Source organism: Schistocerca piceifrons, chromosome 6 (genome assembly GCF_021461385.2).
Source record: "Schistocerca piceifrons isolate TAMUIC-IGC-003096 chromosome 6, iqSchPice1.1, whole genome shotgun sequence".
Taxonomy (NCBI): Eukaryota; Metazoa; Arthropoda; class Insecta; order Orthoptera; family Acrididae; genus Schistocerca; species Schistocerca piceifrons.
Genome location: NC_060143.1, coordinates 348,444,234 through 348,468,711, shown reverse-complemented (window position 1 = coordinate 348,468,711; position 24,478 = coordinate 348,444,234). Strand labels below are relative to the sequence as shown.

The 24,478-nt window shown below is 38.5% G+C and overlaps 1 protein-coding gene across 1 annotated transcript in view; it reads left to right on the top strand.

Annotated features, from left to right (window-relative positions):
- Window positions 1–24,478, top strand: part of LOC124803383 — a 514,737-nt gene that overhangs the window by 460,860 nt on the left and 29,399 nt on the right. The window contains 1 exon segment of the mRNA XM_047264568.1: window positions 15,126–15,286. Within this exon segment, the coding sequence (XP_047120524.1) occupies window positions 15,126–15,286 (161 nt within the window).

Genomic DNA, 24,478 nt, shown 5'->3' with positions numbered 1-24,478 from the left:
CCTCAGTTGCATATAATGTTAAAGTATGTTGATAATTTTTACTTTTGAACTGTCTAATTACAAATTAATTAAAGACAATTTTTGTGCCATACACATTTCACCTTTATTATTTGCAAGCCATCTTCAGTGGCCTGGTATATGTACATATATATACTATACTATTTAGTTTGCATTGAGTACGTGTATATATAGGTGGTAAACAGAACGGCAGTTTGCTTTTCTATGATTTAGTAGTAATATAAAATTCTGCTTACAGGTTTTGTGGATGTTGTTCTATATGTTGTGTTTTGTTCCATTTTTGACGCTGTTCTTTTTGTAATTCCATTTGAAATTTTGTTTTTGAGACTTCTCAGCACTAGGAACTGAACATTTGTTTGATGTTATAATTTGGTTGGGGTTGCCAGCTGTTGAATGTTAATACCAAAGGTTGAATGTTATTACCAAAGGTTGAATGTTATTATCAACTATTGAGTGGGTTTTTGTGATATCTGCAATCGGTTTGTGTGTGCGTGTGCCCCCCCCCCCCCCCCCCCCCCCACACACACACACACACACACACACACACACACACACACACACAGACGTACAAAATTTAAGGAAAGTGTATGTACAATCATCCCATCATACCAAAACAAATACTATTTTACATGCGCACACACACACACACACACACACACACACACACACACACACACACACACACACACACACACATGCAGATCACCAGATATTACAAAAATACACACACACACACACACACACACACACACACACACACATACACACATGCAGATCACCAGATATTACAAAAATACACTCAATAGTTGGCAATAATATTCAGTCTTTGGCGATAACATTTGGCAGTTGGCAACACCAACAAAAAATAACATCAAAACAAGTGTTCAGACCCTAGAGCTGTGAAGTCTCCAAAACAAAATTTCAAATAGCAATTATAAGAAGAAAAACAGTGCTAAAAATGGGCAAATAGACAACATCCACAAAATCTTTAAGTAGAGCTTTCAATTATTATTACATTGTAGACAAGAAAACTGCCAGAACTGTTTAGAACCTATATGTACATTGTCCCAAAATGTAAACTAAATAGTATAAACAAAAATATGTTCATATTCCAGGCCACTGAAGATGCCTAGCAAGCAATAAAGGCGAAATGTGTATGGTCCAAAAATTCTGTTTCATTCAGTTGTAATTAGACAGTCCAAAAGTAAAAATTATCAACATACTGCAACAGAGAATGTTAACATTCTTTTAGTAAAGAAAATTTGTACTGCTCACACATCTTACTGCCACTACTCTTTGTGAAATTAGAACGACGTGACGACGACTTATCAGGCGCACTCAATTTCGACTTCACTAAATGTAATATTTTTGTAAATTACATCGAAAACAGTGTGTGCAAAACACATGAATTATTGTAAGCTTTGCCCTTCATGCCAGATCCCACAGCAAACAATGTGTAATTTATGTCTTTGCATGTTCTGCAAACAGCTGAAAGCCCGATGCGACATGATGCCATGGTTGGCAGCAGTTAGCATTCCAAGTCAAATCAACTGCACCACCTAACGACCTACACCAAATGGCCATGAATAATTACCTGCTGAAAGATGCATTTTTATGATATTAGTTATAAAGATAAATACAACAGTACTTTGTCTTGAAACTGTACTTCCCATTACACCAATTACTGCTTTCTTAGTTTTCTATGCCACTGATGTGCATTCTGTGTTCAGGAACCTAAGCACTAAGGACATAATTTTTAAAATTTTTGTTTACACCATCGATAACCGGTTTATTTCGGTGTTGTTTAGCTGCAGAGAAGTTCTTCCACTTCTTTCCCTCCATTTTTACAACGCAAAATCTTCATTAATAAATACTGCAAATCGATGATATACAATATGTATCTGCAGTTGAAGCACGGTAATCGTTTTTATAGTTGATTTAGTATTGTTGTCAAATGTGTATCATGCTAATCTAGACCAAAGCTGAATCTTGTTTAGTTGATTCACGTTTTTACAACTTAGCAAATTCATGAACCAGGTTCATTTTTCGCACTAATGTCAGAATTGACCTCCAGTCAGTGATGGATGATACTGTCAGGGTAGACACTACTCAGGATCTCGTAATGCCTCATTGACATTGCAGGGACCTGGGGTGCGTGCGATCATGGTTTGAAGGTTAAATAGTGATAGATGCTCAGGCTGCATGACTGTGACTTGTCAGATTATTAAACTGCAGTCTCTTTAGGTCATGATGTCACTATGGTGATGGATAAGTCAATGAGAAATTGATTGAAAAAAACAGGATGAGTCATCAACTTGAATTGTAATCACTACAGGGGGGTGACACATTCACCTTATTCTTATGAAGAGTACAGGCCTTTGAACTTCATGCAGTCTGTTGGCAAAAAATGATGTTACTGCTGCAGCTGCACAATTCCTTGTTCTCAGCTAATTGATCTCTAATTGGACGATGAATTGGTCCACAGGTTTCTTTGTGAAGGATAGACTTGGTGCCAAACCAAATTTGCTTGTGGCTGCACTGATCTCATCTTTGTAGTCAGGAACACGCATGGTGTCAAAATACAGGGTGTACATAAAGTCCGGGAACAATTTCAATTATTAATTGCACAAGAACCAAACAGTCTACAGTTATCACACATATGTCATTGTGAGGAGAAACCCTGAAAAGTTTTTTTTTAAAGTATACCGCCACAGCGTAGTTCGGTAATTTGCCGATAGTCAGCCCTAGTCGCAAACGTGGGGAGTTCAGGTGTGGAGCGAGCTTTCTCTGTGTTGAAGTTCGACAAAAACAAGTGTGCTACAGCTGTTCAACAGATGTTTGGAACCAAGTACGTTAAGAAGCCACCAACAAGCAAGGCCATTTATCATTGGCACAACAAATTCGTTACAACAGGTTGCTTGTGTCTGGCAAAGAGAAGCAGACGTCCCATGTGAGTGAAGTGAATATGGAGCGCGTATGAGACACATTCATAAGGAGTCCATGGTTTGCTTCAGAGTTTCTCTCCAAAATGCAATATGTATGACATCTGTACAATGTTTAGTTCCTGTGCATTAAATAATTGAAAATGTTCCCGGACTTTCTGCACACCCTGTACTATTTTCTTGCAGTTTAACTCCAGGTGTGGCCCAATGACCAGGCTTGCATCTGACATTATACAGAATGTTCTACAGTTATAGAGTAGACCTAGATAAAATTTCGGTGTTGCATGTCAGAAAACGTATCAGTTTCCTAGTTATACGGGAAAGAAAACTTGCTAATGTTTTTAGTTGTAATGCTAATATTGATGCTTATTACAGACAGTATTGATGTTTCTTATATACAATATTGATGCTTCTTTTGTACTTAATGAAGAAAACTATACAGTATGATGGCCACCATGTAGCACAAATTGAGCCTGCACAGTAAATTCTGATACTCTTGGTTAAATATACACTGTGTACTTTTGAATCATTTCTGCTGCATCTGTAAATGGGCTAGATTTTCCACTGACAGTACTAGAATGACTTAAAAATGGGTCCCCATATAGCCATACTGGAAAAAAAATCTGGGGAGCTTGGCACCCAAGTTTATAGTTAACCTCTACCCATCCACCTTTATCTACAAGTTTCATGTTGCCCTCAGACCAGAAATTTTTTTTCTTCCTGACAAGCCATTGTTTTGAAACAAGGTCCACTGATCATATCAGTGTAGCCTGTTGCACAAGACTGCTAAGTAAAAAAAGAAATTGGTTGTATTATGGAATACAAGTACAAAAGTCATTTAGTCTTTACTTCCACGTAACAAGGAAAAGACTGATCTGGACCTATGTTCCTATGCAAAACTTCAATTGTCAGATCATCTTTACAACCATCAGAAGTGTGTAATATTGATAGTAACTGTAATTATGTGGCACTCTGTTAAAGTTCATTAGGTTAGTCAAATGGCCTACATAAAAATCCAAGATACTTCCTCTTAAATAACACCATTCCATTGTCTACCTGTGCGCTGAATAAATTACTGTTTGAGAGAGCAGGAACTTAAGATAAGTATGTAAGTAGCTCAAGAAATACTTTACTGATAGAATACAGCATGATGTACCGGGTGGTAAATGTTTGAAGCTAATAATATGAAAGTCATATAAAATAAATTAACATGTGAAATTAATAATATAGAAGGTGCATTAAAAACTTTCATTTGCTGGGAGGATTCTGTGAATATGTGGGTAATTTGTAATGGAATCTGCTTCATACATGTTAATACTACCTGGTCCACAAAACTGAATTAGGCTCTAGGGTCTTAGTCAAGTAGGGGTGACGACAGACATTGAAGGAATTCAGAGGTCATACAAAGTTAGTATAGCCTGTGTAAATTTTCTTGGAACTTGAATGTTAATCTTTGGAATAAAGATGTTGTAAATTCTGCAAAATCCCCTTTACTAAAATACTGAATAATTATTCATGAAAGGCCATGCAACAACTATGTTTCTGCCATTCATTAACTTTTTTTAACTTCAACCTTAAAATCCAGTCCTCAACGACACTTTAAAGACCTGTTCAATTTGATATAATAATATGTAGAGGCCGCCAAAATTGTAATTTTATATATCATATTTCCCCCTTGTTTTATTTCAGACAGTAGTGTTTTTTATACTGTTGAAATGAAACCTTTAATAAAATGGGAAGTCCAAGTTGGAATATCAATAATATTATGAAATGGATAGATTGGTGCAGATGATATGTTGAGTTGCAAGCAGGCACAGCGGAAAGACTGTAACATGCTGAGCTGTTGATGAAGCTTCTTTCTGAAAAGGAAACACACACACACACACACACACACACACACACACACACACACACACACACACACACACACAATTGCGAGCAAATTTTGGCCCTCATTGAAGAACACCTCCAACCAGTTGCCCAAAATCTAGCCTCCCAGATCGAAGATACTGACCAATTCCTTCACAAACTCTCCACCCTACCCACCCTTCTACCTCCAGGATCTCTGCTCATCACGGTTGATACCACTTCCCTATAGACAATCATCCATCATGCCCATGGTCTTGCTGCTATCGAGCACTACCTCTCCCAGCATCCTTCAGACTCCAAATTCATTACCTCATTCTCATATACCTTACTAACTTTATTCTCATACACAACTTCCTCTTTGAAGGGAAGATATACAAACAAATCTGCAGCACAGCTATGTGCACCTGCGTGGCATCCACCTGTGCCAACCTATTTATGGGCCATATAGAGGAAACCTTCCTAGGTTCCCAAAACACCTAACCGATGGTCTGGTTCAGGTTCACTGATGATATCTTTGATGGTCTAGTTTCAGGGCCAAGATAACCTTATTCTCATTCTGTCACAACCTCAACACCCATCTCTTCCATCCCCTTCACCTGGTCCTCCTCATCCCAGCATTACAAAATCCAGGACATCGACATCCTCCTATCTGATGACTCTGTCCACATTAAACCCACCAACAATATCTGCACTTTGACAGCTGCCACCCCCTTCCACACTAAAAAAATCCTCCCATGCAGCCTGGCCACCCAGGGATGGTGTATCTGCAAACTCCCATGCCGAATGTGCTGAAGGTCTCACAAATGCCTTCACAGACCTAGTCTGCAAATACATTACCTATTCCATACACACACACACACACACACACACACACACACACACACACCTCTCGCCAACCCAACAACCAGCTTCAAAGCATGCCGTTTGTTACCCAACACCACTCTGGACTGGAAAAAATGAACCACAACCTTCATCAGGACTTTGATTATGTATTGTCATGCCCTGTAATGAGGAGCGTCCTACCCACTCGTCCTGAAGTGGTGTCCCATTATCCCTACGCTACTCCCAGTTCTAACACCTTGCCACATGGATTACACATGTGGAAGACTAAGGTGCAAGATCTGCCCAATCCACTAACCCAGCGCTTACTATTCTTGTCCTGTCACAGCCTTACCTTACCCTGTCAGAGACCGGGCTGCGTGTGAAACAGCTGTGTCATATACCAACTGTGCTGCAGTCATTGCCCAGCTTCTTATATTGTTATGACAACAAACCAGCTGTCTACTAGGACGAATGCTCTTTATGGTCTTCTGTTCCGCAGTGAGGAACCGAGTGAGTGCACACTTTTGAGTACCCCAACTGGGTGATGAGTATGTCAGCACTACCAGAGAAGTCCATTTGTGCAGCAAGGTGTTTGATTGTGATCTGTCAATCACCTCGAATGAGTGTGTCTGCACCATCCAGTATCGCAGAAGTGACTAATGCGTTTGGCTAGCTGACATGTGGGAGATTCGGAGAGGTCTGCACAACCTTGCTGCAATGACAGATGCCTCACCCAGACTTGCCACGTTTCTTTCTCACTGACAGGTCTTTGTAAACATTCTGCGAGCACCTGTGAATATCTGCAATGTTCTGGCTTTCCGCCAAACGAAACTCTATAACCTTTCTGCTCAGAATGCACCTCTGTTACAGATGCTATTTTGAAAGTTCCTGTAGTGCCGTGATCTCTCGGAACTTCATGAAACTATAGGTACTGAAATGGGAATGTTCCACAATGTCTCACAACAAATTCGGCATTTTTTTCAACTGAGACTGACTGAGGGGAAAAACTGTTGCATTTTTTACTGAAATCCATTTTCATGTAATGTGTATGTTGAAGATCCAGTCTCTCAGCTGATAGTATTTGTTTGGTACGCTTTTTATCCCACTTATACTTTTGTAATAATTGATGCACGTAGTGCTCTTAAGCTCATAAGTGATTCACACTAACAAAAAGAGGCACTATAAAGAAAAGATAGCTTGAATACTTCTGCTTCGATTTATCACTTCTGAACTCAGAGTTACGAACATAACATGCTGTCTGCCGGGCTTAATTTCTACAAATGCTTTACTTGAAGTATTTTTCTCTTCTGTCTTGGGCAACATGAAATAGCTGGACTGTGCCACCTTTACACCCCCACTTTCCATTGAGAATAGCAGAAAAAGTTGCAAATGTGTTCTGTATAGGAAATTAGAAGCTTAAAATTGAAGATTCTATAATTTGAGGTTGCCAAACATGGTTTATCCACGCGCGCGCGCGCGCGCGCACACACACACACACACACACACACACACACACACACACACACAAAATAATTTTTTTTCATGCAAGCTCAACTCATACTAACATGACCACTGTCTATGGTGTCTGAGGCCTCAATTGTGATTGCGTGAATGTGTGTGTTTGGTTTGTCTGAAAACTTGAATTTATAGCAGTTTTTTTGTTATTCCTGTGTGCCACTCAACATATCTTCTATATTTCTGAGTAAATATTATTGCATGAATACCAACAGGACTTGTTAGAATGTGTCAGTGGTAGGGAATCAGTCCTACTGTCTGATTTGTATGTTTTTTGGTTCTTTTATGTGTTTAATCTCAGTGTGTGATACTAAACATAGACATATTTTATCTCCAAATGAGGTGTCATAGATTAGTTGATGTGAATTCCAGTTATTGATGAACTACTTGTATTTATTTCGTAACAGTTGCCATATTTCACTGTGAAGTGAAGGAAAAAAAAAATGACTTGAAGAGTGCCAGTGCTTTTGTTAGAGCTATATGCAATTAAACTTACTGAAATTGCTAGTACGAAAATCCTCTCATGAAAGTTACCACTTCAGTCTTGGCAGGGATGGTGGTGGTGATGATTATATAGTAACTTTGGTGGGGAATACACGGCTCATGTCAGGACCTTCAGTTCTTTGTTTAGCACAACAGATGCTATGTTTTAGCAATTCAAAAATGGCTGACTCAGCTCTTTTCCACTTCTCAGAGAGTTCAGTATCTGACGAGGCCCAATGCAGTGACATGGTTCCTGTATAAAAGGTGCCTGAAGTCTCTGCTGAGAAACCACTAGTTCTGATTCAGTTAGTAGTATAAACTGAGGGGAGAAACTGGCAAGAGATGCAAATCCTCGGGCTATGTGCTGTAGGCTATTTCAGTGAGAGTCAGTTTTCCTTTCAATGGCATAGATTCATCTACTTTTAATTTCTATTGGTCTGATAGTTATCTTTGTCAGTTGGCAGTGCCTTTAGTTTCTCTTGTTATTTTTCCCTCACATTTGTGAACTGCATGCTGTCTTTTCCTTTGCCTCTTGGTGTGTTTAATCATAACTTGGCAGAAACAGGAAGGCTTTGGATGAACAGTGTGTTCGATAATTTTTGTAACCAAAGAATATAGCAATGCAGTAGCAAACACAGCACTGTATTTAAACACTATTTCATGTGTTGTGATGATTTAAAGTATGTTTTGCTACTTCCAGTTGGTCACAAGTACAATCGACACTTCCAGCTATGAGAAACAATTTCGTGAAGCATTTAAAAGTTTGTTACCACTCTGTGGCAGGTGATCGATAGAAAGAACAAAACGCAACTTCCTTTTCTATTGTTAGCAACACTTCATGGATAATATGGAATTCACTACTTCAGGCTTACCGTAACCCCTGTCTGCAGCTTATGGTCTAGTGGCTAGCATTGCTACCTCTGAATCACGGGGTCCTGGGTTTGATTTCCAGCCGGGTCAGGGATTATCTCCGCTCGGGGACTGGGTGTTTGTGTTGTCCCCATCATTTCATCATCATTCATAAAAGTGGCGAGTATAGACAGATTGGAACTTCGTGTGGTGTATGGGCGCTGATACTCATGCTGCTGAGCGCCCCACAATCCAAATATGATCATCATCATCATTTATCACAACCTCTTTGTGTTATGTCTAGCTTCTGCTCCCAGTTTAAAGTGTTTTGTGATTCCCAACACTCTAAATTTCCATTTCTCTCTCATATTAGGTCGTAATTTAAGACTCGCCAATGTCTTTTGCTGTTGTCTTTAGTCCAAAGACTGGCTTGATGCAGCTCTCCATGTTACTCTCTCCCAAGCAAGCCTCTTCATCTCGGAGTAATTACTGCAATATACAGCCCTCTGAATCTGCGTACTGTATTCATCTCTTAGTCTCTCTCTAAAATTTTTACCCCCCTCCAGTATTAAATTAGTGATCCCTTGATGCCTCAGAATGTGTTCTACCAACCAATCCCTTGTTCTAGTTAGGTTGTACCACAAATTTCTCATCCCCCTAATTCTATTCAGTACATCTTTATTAGTTACCTGGTCTACCCATGTAATCTTCAGCATTCTTCTGTAGCACCACATTACAAAAGCTTCTGTTCTCTTATTGTCTAAACTGTTTACTGTCCACATTTCACTTCCATACATGACTACACTCCATACAAATACTTTCAGAAAGGACTTCCTCACATGTAAATGTATACTCAATGTTAGAAAATTTCTCTTCTTCAGAAATGCTTTTCCTGCCATTGCCAGTCTGCATTTTATATCCTCTCTACTTTGACCGCCATCAGTTAATTTGCTTCGTAAATAGCAAAACTCATTTACTACCTTAAGTGTCTCATTTCCTGATGTAATTCCCTCAGCATCACCTGATTTAATTCGACTACATTCCATTATCCTCATCTTGCTTTCGTTGATGTTCATCTTGTATCCTCCTTTCAAGATACTGTCCATTTTGTCCAACTGCTCCTCCAAGTCCTTTGCTGTCTCTGACAGAATTACAGTGTAATCAGCAAACCTCAAATTTATTTATTTCTCCTCGCTGAGCTTTAAAACTCCTGCTCCAAATTTTTCTGTTGTTTCTTTTACTGCTTGTTCAGTATACAGGTTGAATATACAGGTTGAATAACATTGGGGATAGGCTGAAACATGGTCTCACTCCCTTCTCAACCACTGCTTCCCTTTCGTGCCCCTAGACTCTTTATAACTGCCATCTGATTTCTGCACAAATTGTAAATAGCATTTTTCTCCCTCCCACCTTTAGAATTTCAAAGAGAGTATTCCAATTAAAAATTGTCAAAAAGTTTCTCTAAGTCTACAAATGCTATAAATGTAGGTTTGCCTCTCCTTAACCAATCATCTATGAGAAATTTTAGGGTCACTGTTGCCTCATGTGTTGCTACATTTCTCCGGAATCCAAACTGATGTTCCTTGAGATCAGCTTCTACAACTTTTTCCATTCATCTGTAAAGGATTTGTGTTAGTTTTTTTGCAGCCGTGACGTATTAAACTGATAGTTCGGTCTGAGTGTATTTCGCTGTCTCCTACATCTTGCTCACCCAATGGAAGAGTTTAGTCATGATTGGTTCTCCCAAGGCTATCAGTAGCTGTAAAGGAATGTTGTCTACTTCCAGGGCCTTGTTTCGACTTAGGTCTTTCAGTGCTCTGTCAAATTCTTCTCGCAGTATCATATCTCCCTTCTCATGTTCCTCTATGTCCTCTTCCCTTTCCATAGTATTGCTCTCAAGTACATCTTCCTTGTATAGCTCCTCTGTATACTCCTCCTACATTTCTGCTTTCCCTTCTTTGCTTAGGGCTGGTTTCCATCTGAGCTCTTGATGTCCATGCAGGTGGTTCTCTTTTCTCCAAAGGTCTCTTTAATTTTCCTGTAGGCAGTATCTGTCTTACCCCCAATGATATATTCTTCTACATCCTTACATTTTTCCTCTAGCCTTTCTTGATTAGCCATTTTGCACTTCCTTTTGATTTCATTTATGAGACCTTTGTATTTCCTTTTGCCTGATTGATTTATTGCATTTTTATATTTTCTCCTTTCATCAATTTAATTAAATATCTCTGGTGTCACCCAAGGATTTCTACTAGCCCTTGTCTTTTACCTACTTGATCCTCTACTGCCTTCACTATTTCATCTCTCAAAGCTATCCATTCTTCTTCTACTATATTCATTTCTTCTGTTCTTGTCAATCGTTCCCTAATGCTCCCTCTGAAACCCTCTACAGCCTCTGGTTCTTTCAGTTTATCCATGTACCATCTCCTTCAATTCCTGCCTTTTTGCAGTTTCTTCAGTTTTAATCTGCAGTTCATAACGAATTAATTGTGGTCAGAGTCCATATCTGCCCCTGGAAATGTCTTACAATTCAAGAGCTTATTCCTAAATCTCTGTCTAACCATTATACAAATAATCTGAAACCTTCCAGTGTCTCCAGGTCTCGTCCACGTATACAGCCTTCTCTCGTGATTCTTAAAACAAGTGTTAACTATGATTAAGTTATGCTCTGTGCAAAATTCTGCCAAGTAGCTTCCTCTTTATTTCTTACCCCCAGTCCACATTCATGTACTACTTTTCCTTCTCTTCCTATTCCTACTATGGAACTCCAGACTCCCATACTATTAAATTTTCAGTTCCCTTGACTATCTGAATAATTTCTTTTATCTCATCATACATTTCTTCAGCCTCCTTCTCATCTGTGGAACTAGATGGCATATAAACTTGTACTACTGTGGTGGGCATGGGCTTTGTGTCTATCTTTGCTACTTGATTTTATTTTTTTACTCATTATTGAGCTTACTCGTGCAATATCCCTGTTTGATTTTGTATTTATAACCCTGTATTCGCTGGACCAGAGGTCCTGTTCTTTCTGCCTCCGAACTTCACTAATTCCCACTATATCCATTTCCTTTTTAAATTTTCTAACCTACCTGTCCGATTAAGGGATCTGACATTCCACAATCCGATCTGTAAAATGACAGTTTTTCTTCTCCTGATAACGACGTCGTCCTGAGTAGTCTCCACCTGAAGATCCAAATGGGAGACTATTTTACCTCTGGAATATTTTACCCAAGTGGATGCCTTCATCATTAAACCAGACAGTAGAGCTGCATACCCTTGGGAAAAATTACAGCTTTAGTTTCCCCTTGCTTTCAGCCATTTGCAGTACCAGCACAGCAAGTCTATTTTGGTTGATGTAACAAAGCCAGTTCAGTCAACCATCTGAACTGTTGCCCTTGCACTACTGAAAAGGATGCTGCTCCTCTTCAGGAACCACAAGTTTGTCTGGCCTGTCAACAGATACCCCTCCGTTATGGTTGCATCTTTATCCCAACAAAAGGGAAAACTTGCAATGGGGCATTCAAATCTTACCTTCGTTATTTCCTATGGAGTGAGTGATTTTGTTCGATGAGTTCTTCAGTTACTGGACCATTTTGCACCTCTTCATTTCGTAAATGTTTTCAAATAATATTGTTATTTCATGTCTTGGTGCATAGGGCACATTCATCATTCTGTTTTAAACAATGTGTACACCCCGATTTTCTTATTCTGAGAAGATTTTTTTCGAACAATTAAGAATGCTTCATCTTGTAATTATTGATGATGTTGAAGCAGATCTTATTAATTTTGACACCTGTTTCCAAATATTTCTCCACTTATTCACTTGAGTGCTGAGCCATATAAGTCTCTCATCTATTTTGAAATCAGAGTCACATGAATATTAACATTTTTCATAAAAAATATCCCTTTGGTTATCTTAATGTCCTGTTAAATGTTGGTTAGAACTGTCATTTCTTGGTTCCAAATCGTATTCCTCACGTTTCTGTTTTTCATTGCCACAGCTGGGGCACTCCCAGTTTTAAGAAATCAGTAGCAATACAAAAAGCAGGGGTCTGGGTCACATTTGACGCTGTTCACAAATTAATACTCTCTAGTGAAATTGCTACATGATTTGCGACTGCAAGTAAGCTTTACTTTTCAAATAACTTCTTTAAAACATTGAAATTGCAAAAGCACAGATGGAACTAAGCTTCAGTTTAATTTTACTGCATTTGCTGTTGTATTCAGACTACTGACACTCTTGATAAAATTTTCATTTACTTGTAACAAAATATTCCCAGAGAATATCTGTGTATTCTAGGAAATTACTACTAGGTAAAACTATTTCCTTCACATTGATCACTGTATGTGCGTCTCCAAATGTTACAAAGTGTAGAATTGTTAATGGTGAAATGAATATACTTGATCGACATTTCATTTCACTTGTGAAGTGTTTTGAAAATTCACATCTTGCAATTGTTTCTAAATTGTAGTGTCTACCTCAGATCTGCCTCAAATTAATGACACTGTGCAAAGATTGTGGCATGTTCTACCATAGTTAAATATATTTATGAAGAAGACAGTGAAGAATATTCCAGAAGTCTTTTGTGCATGCAGATGTTTAAATGTTGCTAAGTAGTTAGCAATATTGGTTTTAATTTGAAAATGTTAGTACTTGTGTTGATGAACAAAGTCTTTCGTCTATGGAGAACATGTGTAGAATGTCAGAAAATTAATTTAGTCTTCTCAGGGAACCCCTCCTACAGACCAGTTCATAACAGGACCCCACCTCGGACTCGGTCATTAGAGTTCAACTTGCATCCCCCAAGTCCAGAACCAGATATTGTCTCTGGATCAGATCCAGGACATGGATTCAGATCCTGATACTGCTACACAGGCTCAGGTGAGAACTATAATTCCTTCTGTGGCCCCTGTAGCAGATTTTTTGAAATAATAGTTTTGTCCATCAGTTAAGTTGCCTTTCTTTTTTACATCCCTCGAATTATTGAATGTAATTTTATTGCTTTGCTTTTGTATTTTCATCAAGATTATCATCACTGTTGTTTATTGTGTTTCTATAAATATTTTGCACAAAGAGAAGCTGCAAATGCTGTTATGACAGCGTCAGTAGTTGGAGCTTCATGTGAAGACTAAATAATTTATTCATTTTGTTGCTGAATGCATGTACTCTGGCATTACAACACATGCTGCACCTAACTTATTTACATGTTGGATGTATTGACAGAAGCCCAAAAAGTTCTTAAAACCTAGAAGAAAAGGTTTAATAGAATTTTTACTAATACTCTGCACATAAATGCTGTGGTTCTCAAATGGAGTTAGTTTGTGTGTATATAATAATGAAGGAAATGAAATGCTGTTGGAATGCTCATGCTTATGGGTTTTTGTTTTAAGAAGCAACATGTGAAAATATTGCAGTACTTGACCTATCATCATAGTACATGTGCAACTATGCTGACCTTACTGTATGTGGTGGACTTCTTGTCTTGTCATGTTGTGCACACTCTACTGGTGAAGTAATTTTCTTAATACATTGTTCAGTTCAGTTTTACACTCCCCATCTCAGACTTGCACTATATCTCTTGCTTGGGATTGCTGGAGTAAATAATTTTCATGGTGCAGTGTTTTCTGTTAGTGTGTTGTGTCATCATCCACTGGCATGAAAAAGTAGTTAGGTTTTGTGTAAATATTTTGTGTGCTATTCAGTATCTTATACTTTTGAGTCAGATGCAACTGCTAAGTGCTGTTGTATCAGTTTCAGTATTATACATTTTCAGTTATTAAAATTGATGTCCCATAACTAGAAATTATTTTAAATTACATAAAATTTCATAGGTTATTTGACCTAATATATTTAGTATGTAGCTAATTAGTTATTTTAAGTGATATCAAAGGTCAAAACTTGATGATATTCTCTGTTTTTTGGGTCATTGATGTAACGAGTGAGAATTTTTTGATAATAGTAGTCCATCATTTTTAGTGCACTTTAATTCTCATCATTATGAACAAGAGTTTCCAACTAATTGGGAAATCCAGCACTGTGCAGTTGCATTTTGGTCTGTAGTTGTACAGTACACACATGTGCACCTATTTTGGTTAGTCAACACTTAGGATGCTTTTGTTTGCATTTACTTTGTCATTTATGTCTTTGCCTGCATTGACCTGTTATGAGACAGATTTTATACAGTCCCCAGAATGGAAATTAGACACATGATATAATTTCATTGTGAGAGACTGAACAGGCACACCATTACCTTGCACTTGGGCTTGTCTGTCACAGAACATAGTTCTTGGTTGTTAGCAAAGAGATGCTGTTTGGCTTTGGTTCTTTTTCTAATGTTTTATTGTTTGCAGTATTTCTGCTGTTCACCTAGCATTTTTATTTAGTTTGTAGTGTATTTTGTTGTTTTGTTTATTTGCTTATTGTTTGTTTTCTGTCTACCTTTCTCTTCACATCGTCACCCTGCCTTCGCCTGGTCCCATGTGCACGTCTGCTTTGGATTTGACCTTCCCTTACCACTTCCGACCCGTGCACACGAAACACTGTTGCTGACACCGCTTGTGGGGGAACTGCACACCCCATCCTATGTCCCGTCCGATCGGAACACACCTCGTTCGGACATTAAGCAAAGGGACGTACGAACATCGAGCTGCGTGAGCAGTTCATCCTGGCTGAAGGCGTGTCCCAGAGCATGACAGCATTCAAGCCGAAGGCCAGCCCCGGATCAGGATCAGGATCAGGATCAACTCCGCAGAGGTCGCAGTCTTTGGCTGGCCCCATCACCAAGGTTGGGCATCCCCTCCTAAGCACAGCCTGCAACAAAGCTCTTACTGCATGAATCTTTCTTTCACACATCTCTTTCCTTGAAAGTACGTGTGTGTGTGTGTGTGTGTGTGTGTGTGTGTGTGTGTGTGTGTGTGTTTTAGAGAGAGAGAGAGAGAGAGAGAGAGAGAGAGTTGAGTATGTAAAAGGGAGTCAAAGGATTTTTCTTATTTTGTGGTAGTGCACTGTGCATTTACTCTTCTTTTTACTAGTTAATCACAGTTATAGAGTTATTTGTATCACAGTACACTGACTGTTTATTTCTTAGGTTCTTCCCATGCTTTCATTAATGCTTTCTCTTTTGATATCATAAGCTTCCATATATTAAATAGTTTAGAAAAGTACCATACACTCAAACATAGATTCTTGCTATCTTGTGCCAGCTGTTCATTTTGGCATTTACATACATTTATGACTTCCATACATTCACCAGTAAACATGTCTTCCTGAGTCCACATATAATAATAAATATAAATTCCCTGTGCAAATGAGGAGAAACAGCAACTAGCAGTCAAAGTTCTTCAGGCTCTGTTAATGTTACCTCCACAAGCGGGTGCTTTACAAGGTGAGTGGGTTTCCTGTGTACAGCTTTTGCACAAGGATGTGGCAGCTTGTATCATCAGTTCATAAGGTAATGTAATACCATGCATGTCTATTTTCTGGATATTTTATACAGCTCACCATACTCGTACCTGTTGTAAAAAGTGAAAAAAAGAGGTTGCTCATGGTTTGGGTTTTGATAAGGACTTATCCCTTTAGATATTGACATAAACTTTGGGCCCTCAAAGAGAAGCAAGGTACATCACTGAACCTGTGTTATTACCATCATATGTATATGAGGAAAAAACAAAATTTCTGAATTGGATACTTTCTTTAACCTTGGGGTTCTCTGTAAACCACTGAAACTGATAAAAATGTCTTTTTTTAAGAATTGGGTTGGGATGGCACTATTTGACATTTGAGAAAGTGTTGGAATTGAGAAACTTACCTCATCTCAAGAAGGTAAATGAATGTAATCTGTGTTGCAGTGTTTGGTTATTTGTCAGTGACTGTAGAAGTCTGTTGCATTAATGAAACTCACATGAACATTGGATAACATTTGAAATCAGTATTGCAATTGTTTGCAATGCAGTTGTTTATGTGGGGTCAGTGTGCTTCCCCTTTTTATTCTTATATTACTTGCTTCAATATTTGATTTTGGTGTTAGATAACAAGATATGAAAGTGGCAGCTTTTCCTATCGTCTTTCTTTGCATGGATGTTTAGTTTGTTTAATTGTAAAGAATTATTTTTTGTTGGTGGCGCTCCTGAGGGTGCAGAGAATAAGAAAATTTGTATGCTATCAACTGTAGAACTTTTTCGACATGCTTCTTACAGCCGAGGAATATATGAGTCAGCTGATGCCCATCTTTGAGAGCCTTCGCCAGAAAGAAGATCTGCCTTGTGCGTATCCCCTGGCTGTGGGCTCTTCTTCCGGCCCTCACTACCACTGGGTAAATAGAAAGGCGTGTGGCTGGCTGGCAGAGTTGGCGCTTTGTTTTGTAGTGTGGGCAGTTTGGCTTTTTGTTACACACTTGCACCACAGTGTGGTATGACTGGAACTGGAAAAACTGCAGTATCTTACATATAGAAGTGTGACTTCTTAAAATAACCAGCAAAAAAAAGATAGCCATTCAGGAAAAATTACAGTGAAGCTCAAGTTTTTGCTTTCTGTTTATTTTTTAACTTAATTGTTTTTGTTCTGAATTGTTTCCAAATAAATTCCCCTTTAATATCATTTCATTAGCTGCATGGTGTAGTGCCAGTTGTATGGTTCATCATTACCTGGCCTATCTGTGACTATTAGTCTGTAGATTCAACTTAGTGAGTGACCTTTATCTTGTAGGTTTTTTAATATAGTACAGGTCCATCTGCTTTATGGCAACCTTTACTACTTGCAGGAGAGAAATGTCCTGACCACATGCACTAAAGTGCTCTGGTTTCTTCAAAATGACATTACAACTTTAAAATGGATCTCTCGCTGTTGGTACTCAAACTGCAAAATGATATTTTTACCAAAGAAAGACAATACTATGAATTTATGTTAAATTTGTTGATCTAGCAATCGGTCAGGAAATAACCTCAGTAGTTTCTCTATGTGTGAAATAAAGAAAAACATTGTTCTCTCAGTCACACTGCTGGCCATTCCAATTGCAACATGCAGACGGCAAGCAACAAACATGAAATTGGCATCAAAGTATAACATACTTGGATATTCGCAACCATCATAAGCAGGTATGAGTAAAAAACGCCATTTATAATTTGTATACCAGACAAGAATACGCATTGGGTTTCTCATATAGAAATCAAATTTGAATGCAGGTTGTGAGAATATTGTGTTATGCCTCATTCAAGAAGAAGAAACATCTGCCAGTGTATGCGAGAATTTGACGGTTGCAGGACTGTGTCCAAATGACATGGCAGTTTATTGTTCCACAACATTACAACTGTAGTGCAGATGTGAGTCATCGGGTTTGAATGGCAGTGTCTTATGTCCGGAGAGGACAGACATGTTGCTCACTTGGCCGTATCTTGAACCAAAACATTACCTTGTTTGCAGCAGGACAAGTATTCACATGGACAGTACAGCAATATCTGGAGGACAACAGCCTGTTGCCACGGCATTTTTACGGATCTATCACCTATTGGAAACATCCGTACATGGGTGGCCAAGAGACTGGCATACCACCACTCGCTGACAGCTACAATCGATGAATTCTGGCATACAGTTGAAGGTGCACAATTTAACGTACCCAAAATTTCATCCGAGCTCATTTCAATTCAATGCCCAGCCAGGTTGAAGCAATCACTGCTGCCAGTGGTGGTGGCTCTGCATACTAAATTTTGCACCCTGTTCACTCCCAAATCACCTGTACATTTAATAAAGTGTTCTTCCTAGTAATCTGTATAAGCACAATAATGTAAAATTTTGTTACTTGCCAATAGTCGAGCACAATATTATTACACCTGGGATTCAGGGCGTTTTGGTTGGATCATGTGTTTGTCTGCACACTCAAAGCTGATCAGAATGTGCTCTGCTGTTATAATGACCAGACAGCTTGAGCAAGAAGCAATTTGAACTTTTGCAGTGTACCTGATGGTCGAAAAAATGGTTTTTGTTACCATAATGACACCATGCCTTTCTGATAATGGCCGTGGGAGGCCAAGGTGGAATAATATCACAGTTGGTTGGTATCCAACTTGGTGTTGTAGGTATAATGGCTAGCAGTATATTAACCTTTCTCTACGTGTTTTTAGGGTGAGAGGAAAGGAGATGGCTTAGCTGAGAAGACAACCAATCACCCACCAGATAAATGAAGCACTAAGTGGTAGATATGCACATAAATAAGATGGTGAATATCATATTTCATTTATTATTTCCAGTTGCAATGGAGTGCAAATATATATTGCACTTCCTTCTACCTGATGTTCAATTAAACCATTGGGTATAGGACAAATTTACTGAAGTACAGTATCGAAATTTAGAATATTAGAGTCCCTGTCTGTGATTGCTCTAAATCGCTTAAAGTTAATGGCAGGGCAGTTCCTTTGAAAGGACCTGATTGGTTTCCTTCCCCATCTGAGGTTTTGCTTCATCTTTGATGAGCTTGCTGTCAGCAAGCTGTTGAACCATTATTCTGCTTTCTACTTTTAAATATGTGAAGGTATTATTTTAATGTAACTCCATTTGTCAGCCATTAGTAGGTGATACTCTCTCTTGACTGATAATATTTGTATGATTCAGTTTCTTTTCCATTTATGACATTGCTACTATACAGTAGGCAAACTGTTCCTGTCTTGTTACTCTCTTTAATTTCCATGTTCTAATTAAAATGACTTTGTGGTAGGAAGTTGGAGACATTGTCTATAGTATCTGATATAGACACTTAAGCAGACAACTTGACAAATGTCGCAAGAATGCAGCTCTCAGCATTCATAACATAATTCATTTGCTTGCATTCAGTATGTAACTCTTAATCATAAATGTACTGTTGTAGTTCCCATCTTGCTGAACTGCAATCGGCAATGTGAGTCCTGTATCAGTTTTAATGTTGGTTTAAAACTAAAGATAAACATCCCTTGGTGAACTGGTGCTCTTATTTAGACTTGTGATTTTAATTGCTGGCATTATGGTCCCATTATTTGCAGCCTAATTTCACTTTACTACATGTTAAAATAATTATTTCAAATGAAAGCACCGAGCGAGGTGGCGCAGTGGTTAGCACACTGGACTCGCATTCGGGAGGACGACGGTTCAATCCCGTCTCCGGCCATCCTGATTTAGGTTTTCCGTGATTTCCCTAAATCGCTTCAGGCAAATGCCGGGATGGTTCCTGTGAAAGGGCACGGCCGATTTCCTTCCCCATCCTTTCCTCACCCGAGCTTGCGCTCCGTCTCTAATGACCTCGTTGTCGACGGGACGTTAAACACTAATCTCCTCCTCCTCCTCAAATGAAAGCAAATATTTTTGTCTGTTTAAAGTATATAACTTAGAACCAGTAAGGCATTTGGTGGTGCTGCACCCTCAGCCTTGATATATTCTCAGTGAAAATTTCTCCAGTAGGGTATCTAATGAGGACTGTAACACACTCCTAGTCTACTTCATATCTACAAACTATTCAAATAATAGTGGAAGTTAGTTTAATTTTGATCTGCTGAAGACGTTAATTGTTCACAAGATATACCTGAGTGGAAAGTTGAAATGATCTTTTGAAAAAAGGATAGGAATACAAGAGAAATAGCTATAGAACATACAGTGCTCGTCACACTGTTGCAAACGAGCAGAAATAATCATAAATACATCTGAGAGTACAGCACAGCTGAATTACATGGGATGGGCTGGAACCCTGGATGGGTGTGGCACGGGAAATTGACAAAAATTTGTGTGACAGTGAAAAGATGAGAACCAAATACGAGAGTTGTAGAGAATGCAGACATGACCAAATTCAAAACGCATGGAGGTGGGGAGGACTGAGAATAGATAAAATATCAAGCTGAGAAAGAGCAATAAATAAATGTAAATGGGGTCAGGATGATAAGGGGGTAAAATGTAATAGAATTTGAAGTAAATAGGGTTGGAAGGACTTCGAATGCAAATGGGGTAATGACAGCAGAGGGTACTGAACTAGCTGAGATTGAATTTAAGTGAGGTAGTTTATAGCTGTAAAATTTCTGTATTGTGTATAATTTCATATATTCTTTTCCTTCTGAACCACCTATTTCCTTCTGTACTGTTTTTCGCCCCCCTTCTTTCATTGAACTGTTTTGCTGTCCACCTCTACTTCATGTGGACTTCCCATTGTATTCATGCAATCTCTCTCAACAGCTCTCTCTCTCTCTCTCTCTCTCTCTCTCTCTCCCCCCCCCCCCCTCTCTCTCCCTCTCCCATTCCTGTCACTCCAGGAAATTGTGTGCATATGCATGTATGTGTTTTATAATTGTGAGGAAGAAACTGGGTTCAGTAGCTTATTTAATTCCATCCCCTTTTTCTGCATATCCATTGCTGAGCACTTAATCTTCAAGCCACATAATGGTCTGTCCTATAATAGTACATGCTTTGCGTATTTCTCATTTATATAACACATTTCTGACATCCTTAATTACAGCAAAGGGTGTGGATAGAGTTCTTTCTGTTTCAGTTTACTTTTATGCCCTTATTCATAATGGACTGCTTATTTAAACTGCTGTGCTCAGAGTTACATTTATTATACTGCTGGTGCAAGTGTTTGCTTTGTGTTTCATGTGTCATAGTCTGTAGCTGAAACTGAGTGACTTGGAAAGCTTCTTGACAGTATTGTCACCTGAGCTGTTGTGATGTTATCCTGTTGGCAGTCTGTATTGCATACACAAAAGATCTCACTTATTTCCTTGTGTCAGGGTTTTCCTCATTTTATTTCTGCTCATATAAAGATTCCCATGTGCACACAGATTTTATTCTTTGCTTAGGCTGTATGTGGAAACTAGCCACATATACCATCAGGATATTTCAGTTAAATATTTATTTCCTTCTCTGAACCTGTATACCGGATCATAGCACATGATAGTGGACATGATATTTTGGGTAGTTGGTTTATTAGTGGAAAAAGTGAATAAGGTATTGATTTTATATGAACGTCATTACCCTAATGTTAGACACATAAGAATAATTATCAAAAATGGAAACATAACTTGTTCTTGGAGGAATTCTTTTCAGAAATGTCATGTTCTCAAGGGCAGAAGCTTACTGTCAGCCTCCACCCAATCTGCATACTTGGAATGAAAATTACTATAATTCCTAGTTTTCCCATTGCTTGTTGCTGTAACTTGGTTAGATACTTGCTACTAATAAGTGGACATGCCAGTGTCACACAGGACAATTTCTTGTTAGTAACCCAACTTATTTAAGTAAAAATAGTGTCCCGTTGTTCCACCATTAAAAGGTTTATTATTACTGAATTCCTTTTCTTTGGTTAGTTTTTGTTACTTTTTTTAAAGTGTTGGTTTATTGCCCCAAAAATGTTTTGCTCATTAGTTTGCCTTGATTTATTTACTTCTTTTCATTCATTTCTTTTGTTTTAAAAGAAGAAAAGATGTGTTGCACTTTTCTTCTTATGGGATTGACAGGACACCCGTTTTCATTATAGATACATCATTAAATATGATCAATTATGTTTAGAGGAAGTTAGTTGCTCTTAGTTTTAAATTTAGAGTGGCAAATGGTAAGTACAGTTGTTTCATTACATGTCTTTCATATCATAACTGTTTTCATATGGCAACAATTTCAATCATTTTTGCTCAGTTGTGGAATTCAACCGAGTGGATGCCCGGCAAATGTTATCACAAGTGGTGCTGGTGAGTTGCCTTGTAGAATATAACACTACATTTATGTGTGTTACATTTAATTAAGAAATGAATAAGTCAGTGTTACTGAATTTCAAGAAAATTGGATGAAATATTACTTCCTTAAATTATTGCATTGCTGTAGTTTTAATATTAATCACTTTAATAACAACACGCGGTGATTTACGTATCATTTCTTATTTAACCATGTTACATAGAATGTCATTTTCTTAATAAGTTCCTCACATGTCTGTATTGTCATAATTGAGTACTGATTTGCTGAAACTGCATGGTACACTGTTCTGAAAATGAAGCTTATTGTTGTTAAACAAGAAATAGTGTATTAAGAGAAACCACCCTAAATAATATTGATTTGTATTCCTATGGAGAAAGACGAAATTGCAGAAATTCTCGAACAAAGTAGTTGAGCATGACTTCATTTGTTACTGCTTGAAATTCCTTCTTTTTGGATAAAGGAAAACTGAACTTGAAAAAGTGTGTTAAGTTAACAGTCATAGTAATAAAAATTTATGAAATGCAGTCCAGAATGAAAATAGTGACAAAACATTGGCAACTGATAACAAGAAAATGCAGTTGTGGCAGTATTTTGTACTACGAAGAGGAGACAAAGTAAGCTACTGGGAAGTGAGGTGATAAGGTTAAAGGGAGTAAATAAATACTGAAATTGTTAATATAGGACTTTTACCTGATTTACATGGTGTGTGTTTACAGTTATATTATGTTTCTTCTTTTGCTCGGTTGCAAATAATTTATCCTTTGATTTCACTTTATTTTGTTTGTTTAACTTTGTCCTTGGATTAAGAGAGAAAAGGAGAAGAATTAGGAAGAGCATTTTAAGGATGACGAGAAAGGGAAAAGGAAGCTCAAGAGAATAACTATGACATTCAAGAATTTTTTGTCGAGATGTAATAATTTCACCTGCGAGACCCCTTGTTTCAGCTGTGCATATTTACTTTGAATTTGTTTGTGGAAGTTTTAATGTGATGTTCTCAGACCCGTGACCATGTTCATACGTCGTATATCATATCATTCATGAACTATGCCACTATCATCCATAATTACACATTCATTATGGGAGATTTTTTTAATACATTTCCAACACTTTTGTCAAAAATTGTTGTTTGTTTGGTGCTCTGGGCAATTGGCTAATTGGAAAGAAATGCAAAGTTTTTGTCTATTTAACAGTTGAGCTTTTGTTGCTTTGGGGGGGGGGGGGGGGGGGGGGGAGGAGAGAAATGATCAATACACCTTAAGTCGTGAGATAGTGTTATGCACATATACAGGTGGCAGTAGTGTATGCAAGGTATAAAAGGACAGTGCATTGGTGGAGTTATCATTTGCACTCAAGTTATTCATGTGGAAAGGTTTCCGAGGCGATTATGGCCACACGATGGGGATTAACAGACTCTGAACATGGAATGGTAGTTGGAGCCAGATGCATGGGATACAATTTCAGATATCATTAGGGAATTCAATATTTTGTGGTCCATAATGGCAGGAGAGTGCCGAGAATACCACATTTCAAGCATTACGTCTCACCACAGACAACGCAGTGGCTGATGGCCTTCACTTAATGACCGAGAGCAGCAGCATGTGCATAGAGTTGTCAGTGCTCACAGACAAGTAACACTACGTGAAACGACCACAGAAATCAATGTGGGTCATATGATGAACGTATCTGTTAGAAATGTGCGGTGAAATTTAGTTTAATGGCATCAGACGACCGACATGAGTGTGCCTTTGCTAACAGCACGACATCGACTGCAGTGATTCTCCTGGGCTCGTGACCATATCAGTTGGATCCTAGATGACTGTAAAGCTGTGGCCTGGTCAGATAGGTCCCAATTTGAGTTGGTAAGAGCTGAAGGTAGGGTTCAGGCATGGTGTAAAACCCCATAAGCCATGGACCCAAGTTGTCGACAAGACACAGAGCAAGCTGATGGTGGCTCCTTAATGGCGTAGGCTGTGTTTATATGGAATGGACTGGGTCCGCTGGTCCAATTGTAACAATCATTGACCATTTGCAGGCATTCATGAACTTCATGTTCCCAAAAAAGACGGAATTTTCACGGATGATGAGGCACAATGTGACCAGGCCACAGTTGTTTATGACTGGTTGGAAGAATATCCTGGGAAATTCGAGTGAATGATTTGGGCACCTATATCACCCAACATGAATCCCATCAAACATATAAGAGACACAATCAGCAGGTCAGTTTGCACACAAAATCCTGCACCAGCAACACTTTTGGAATTAGGTATGGCCATAAGAGGCAGCA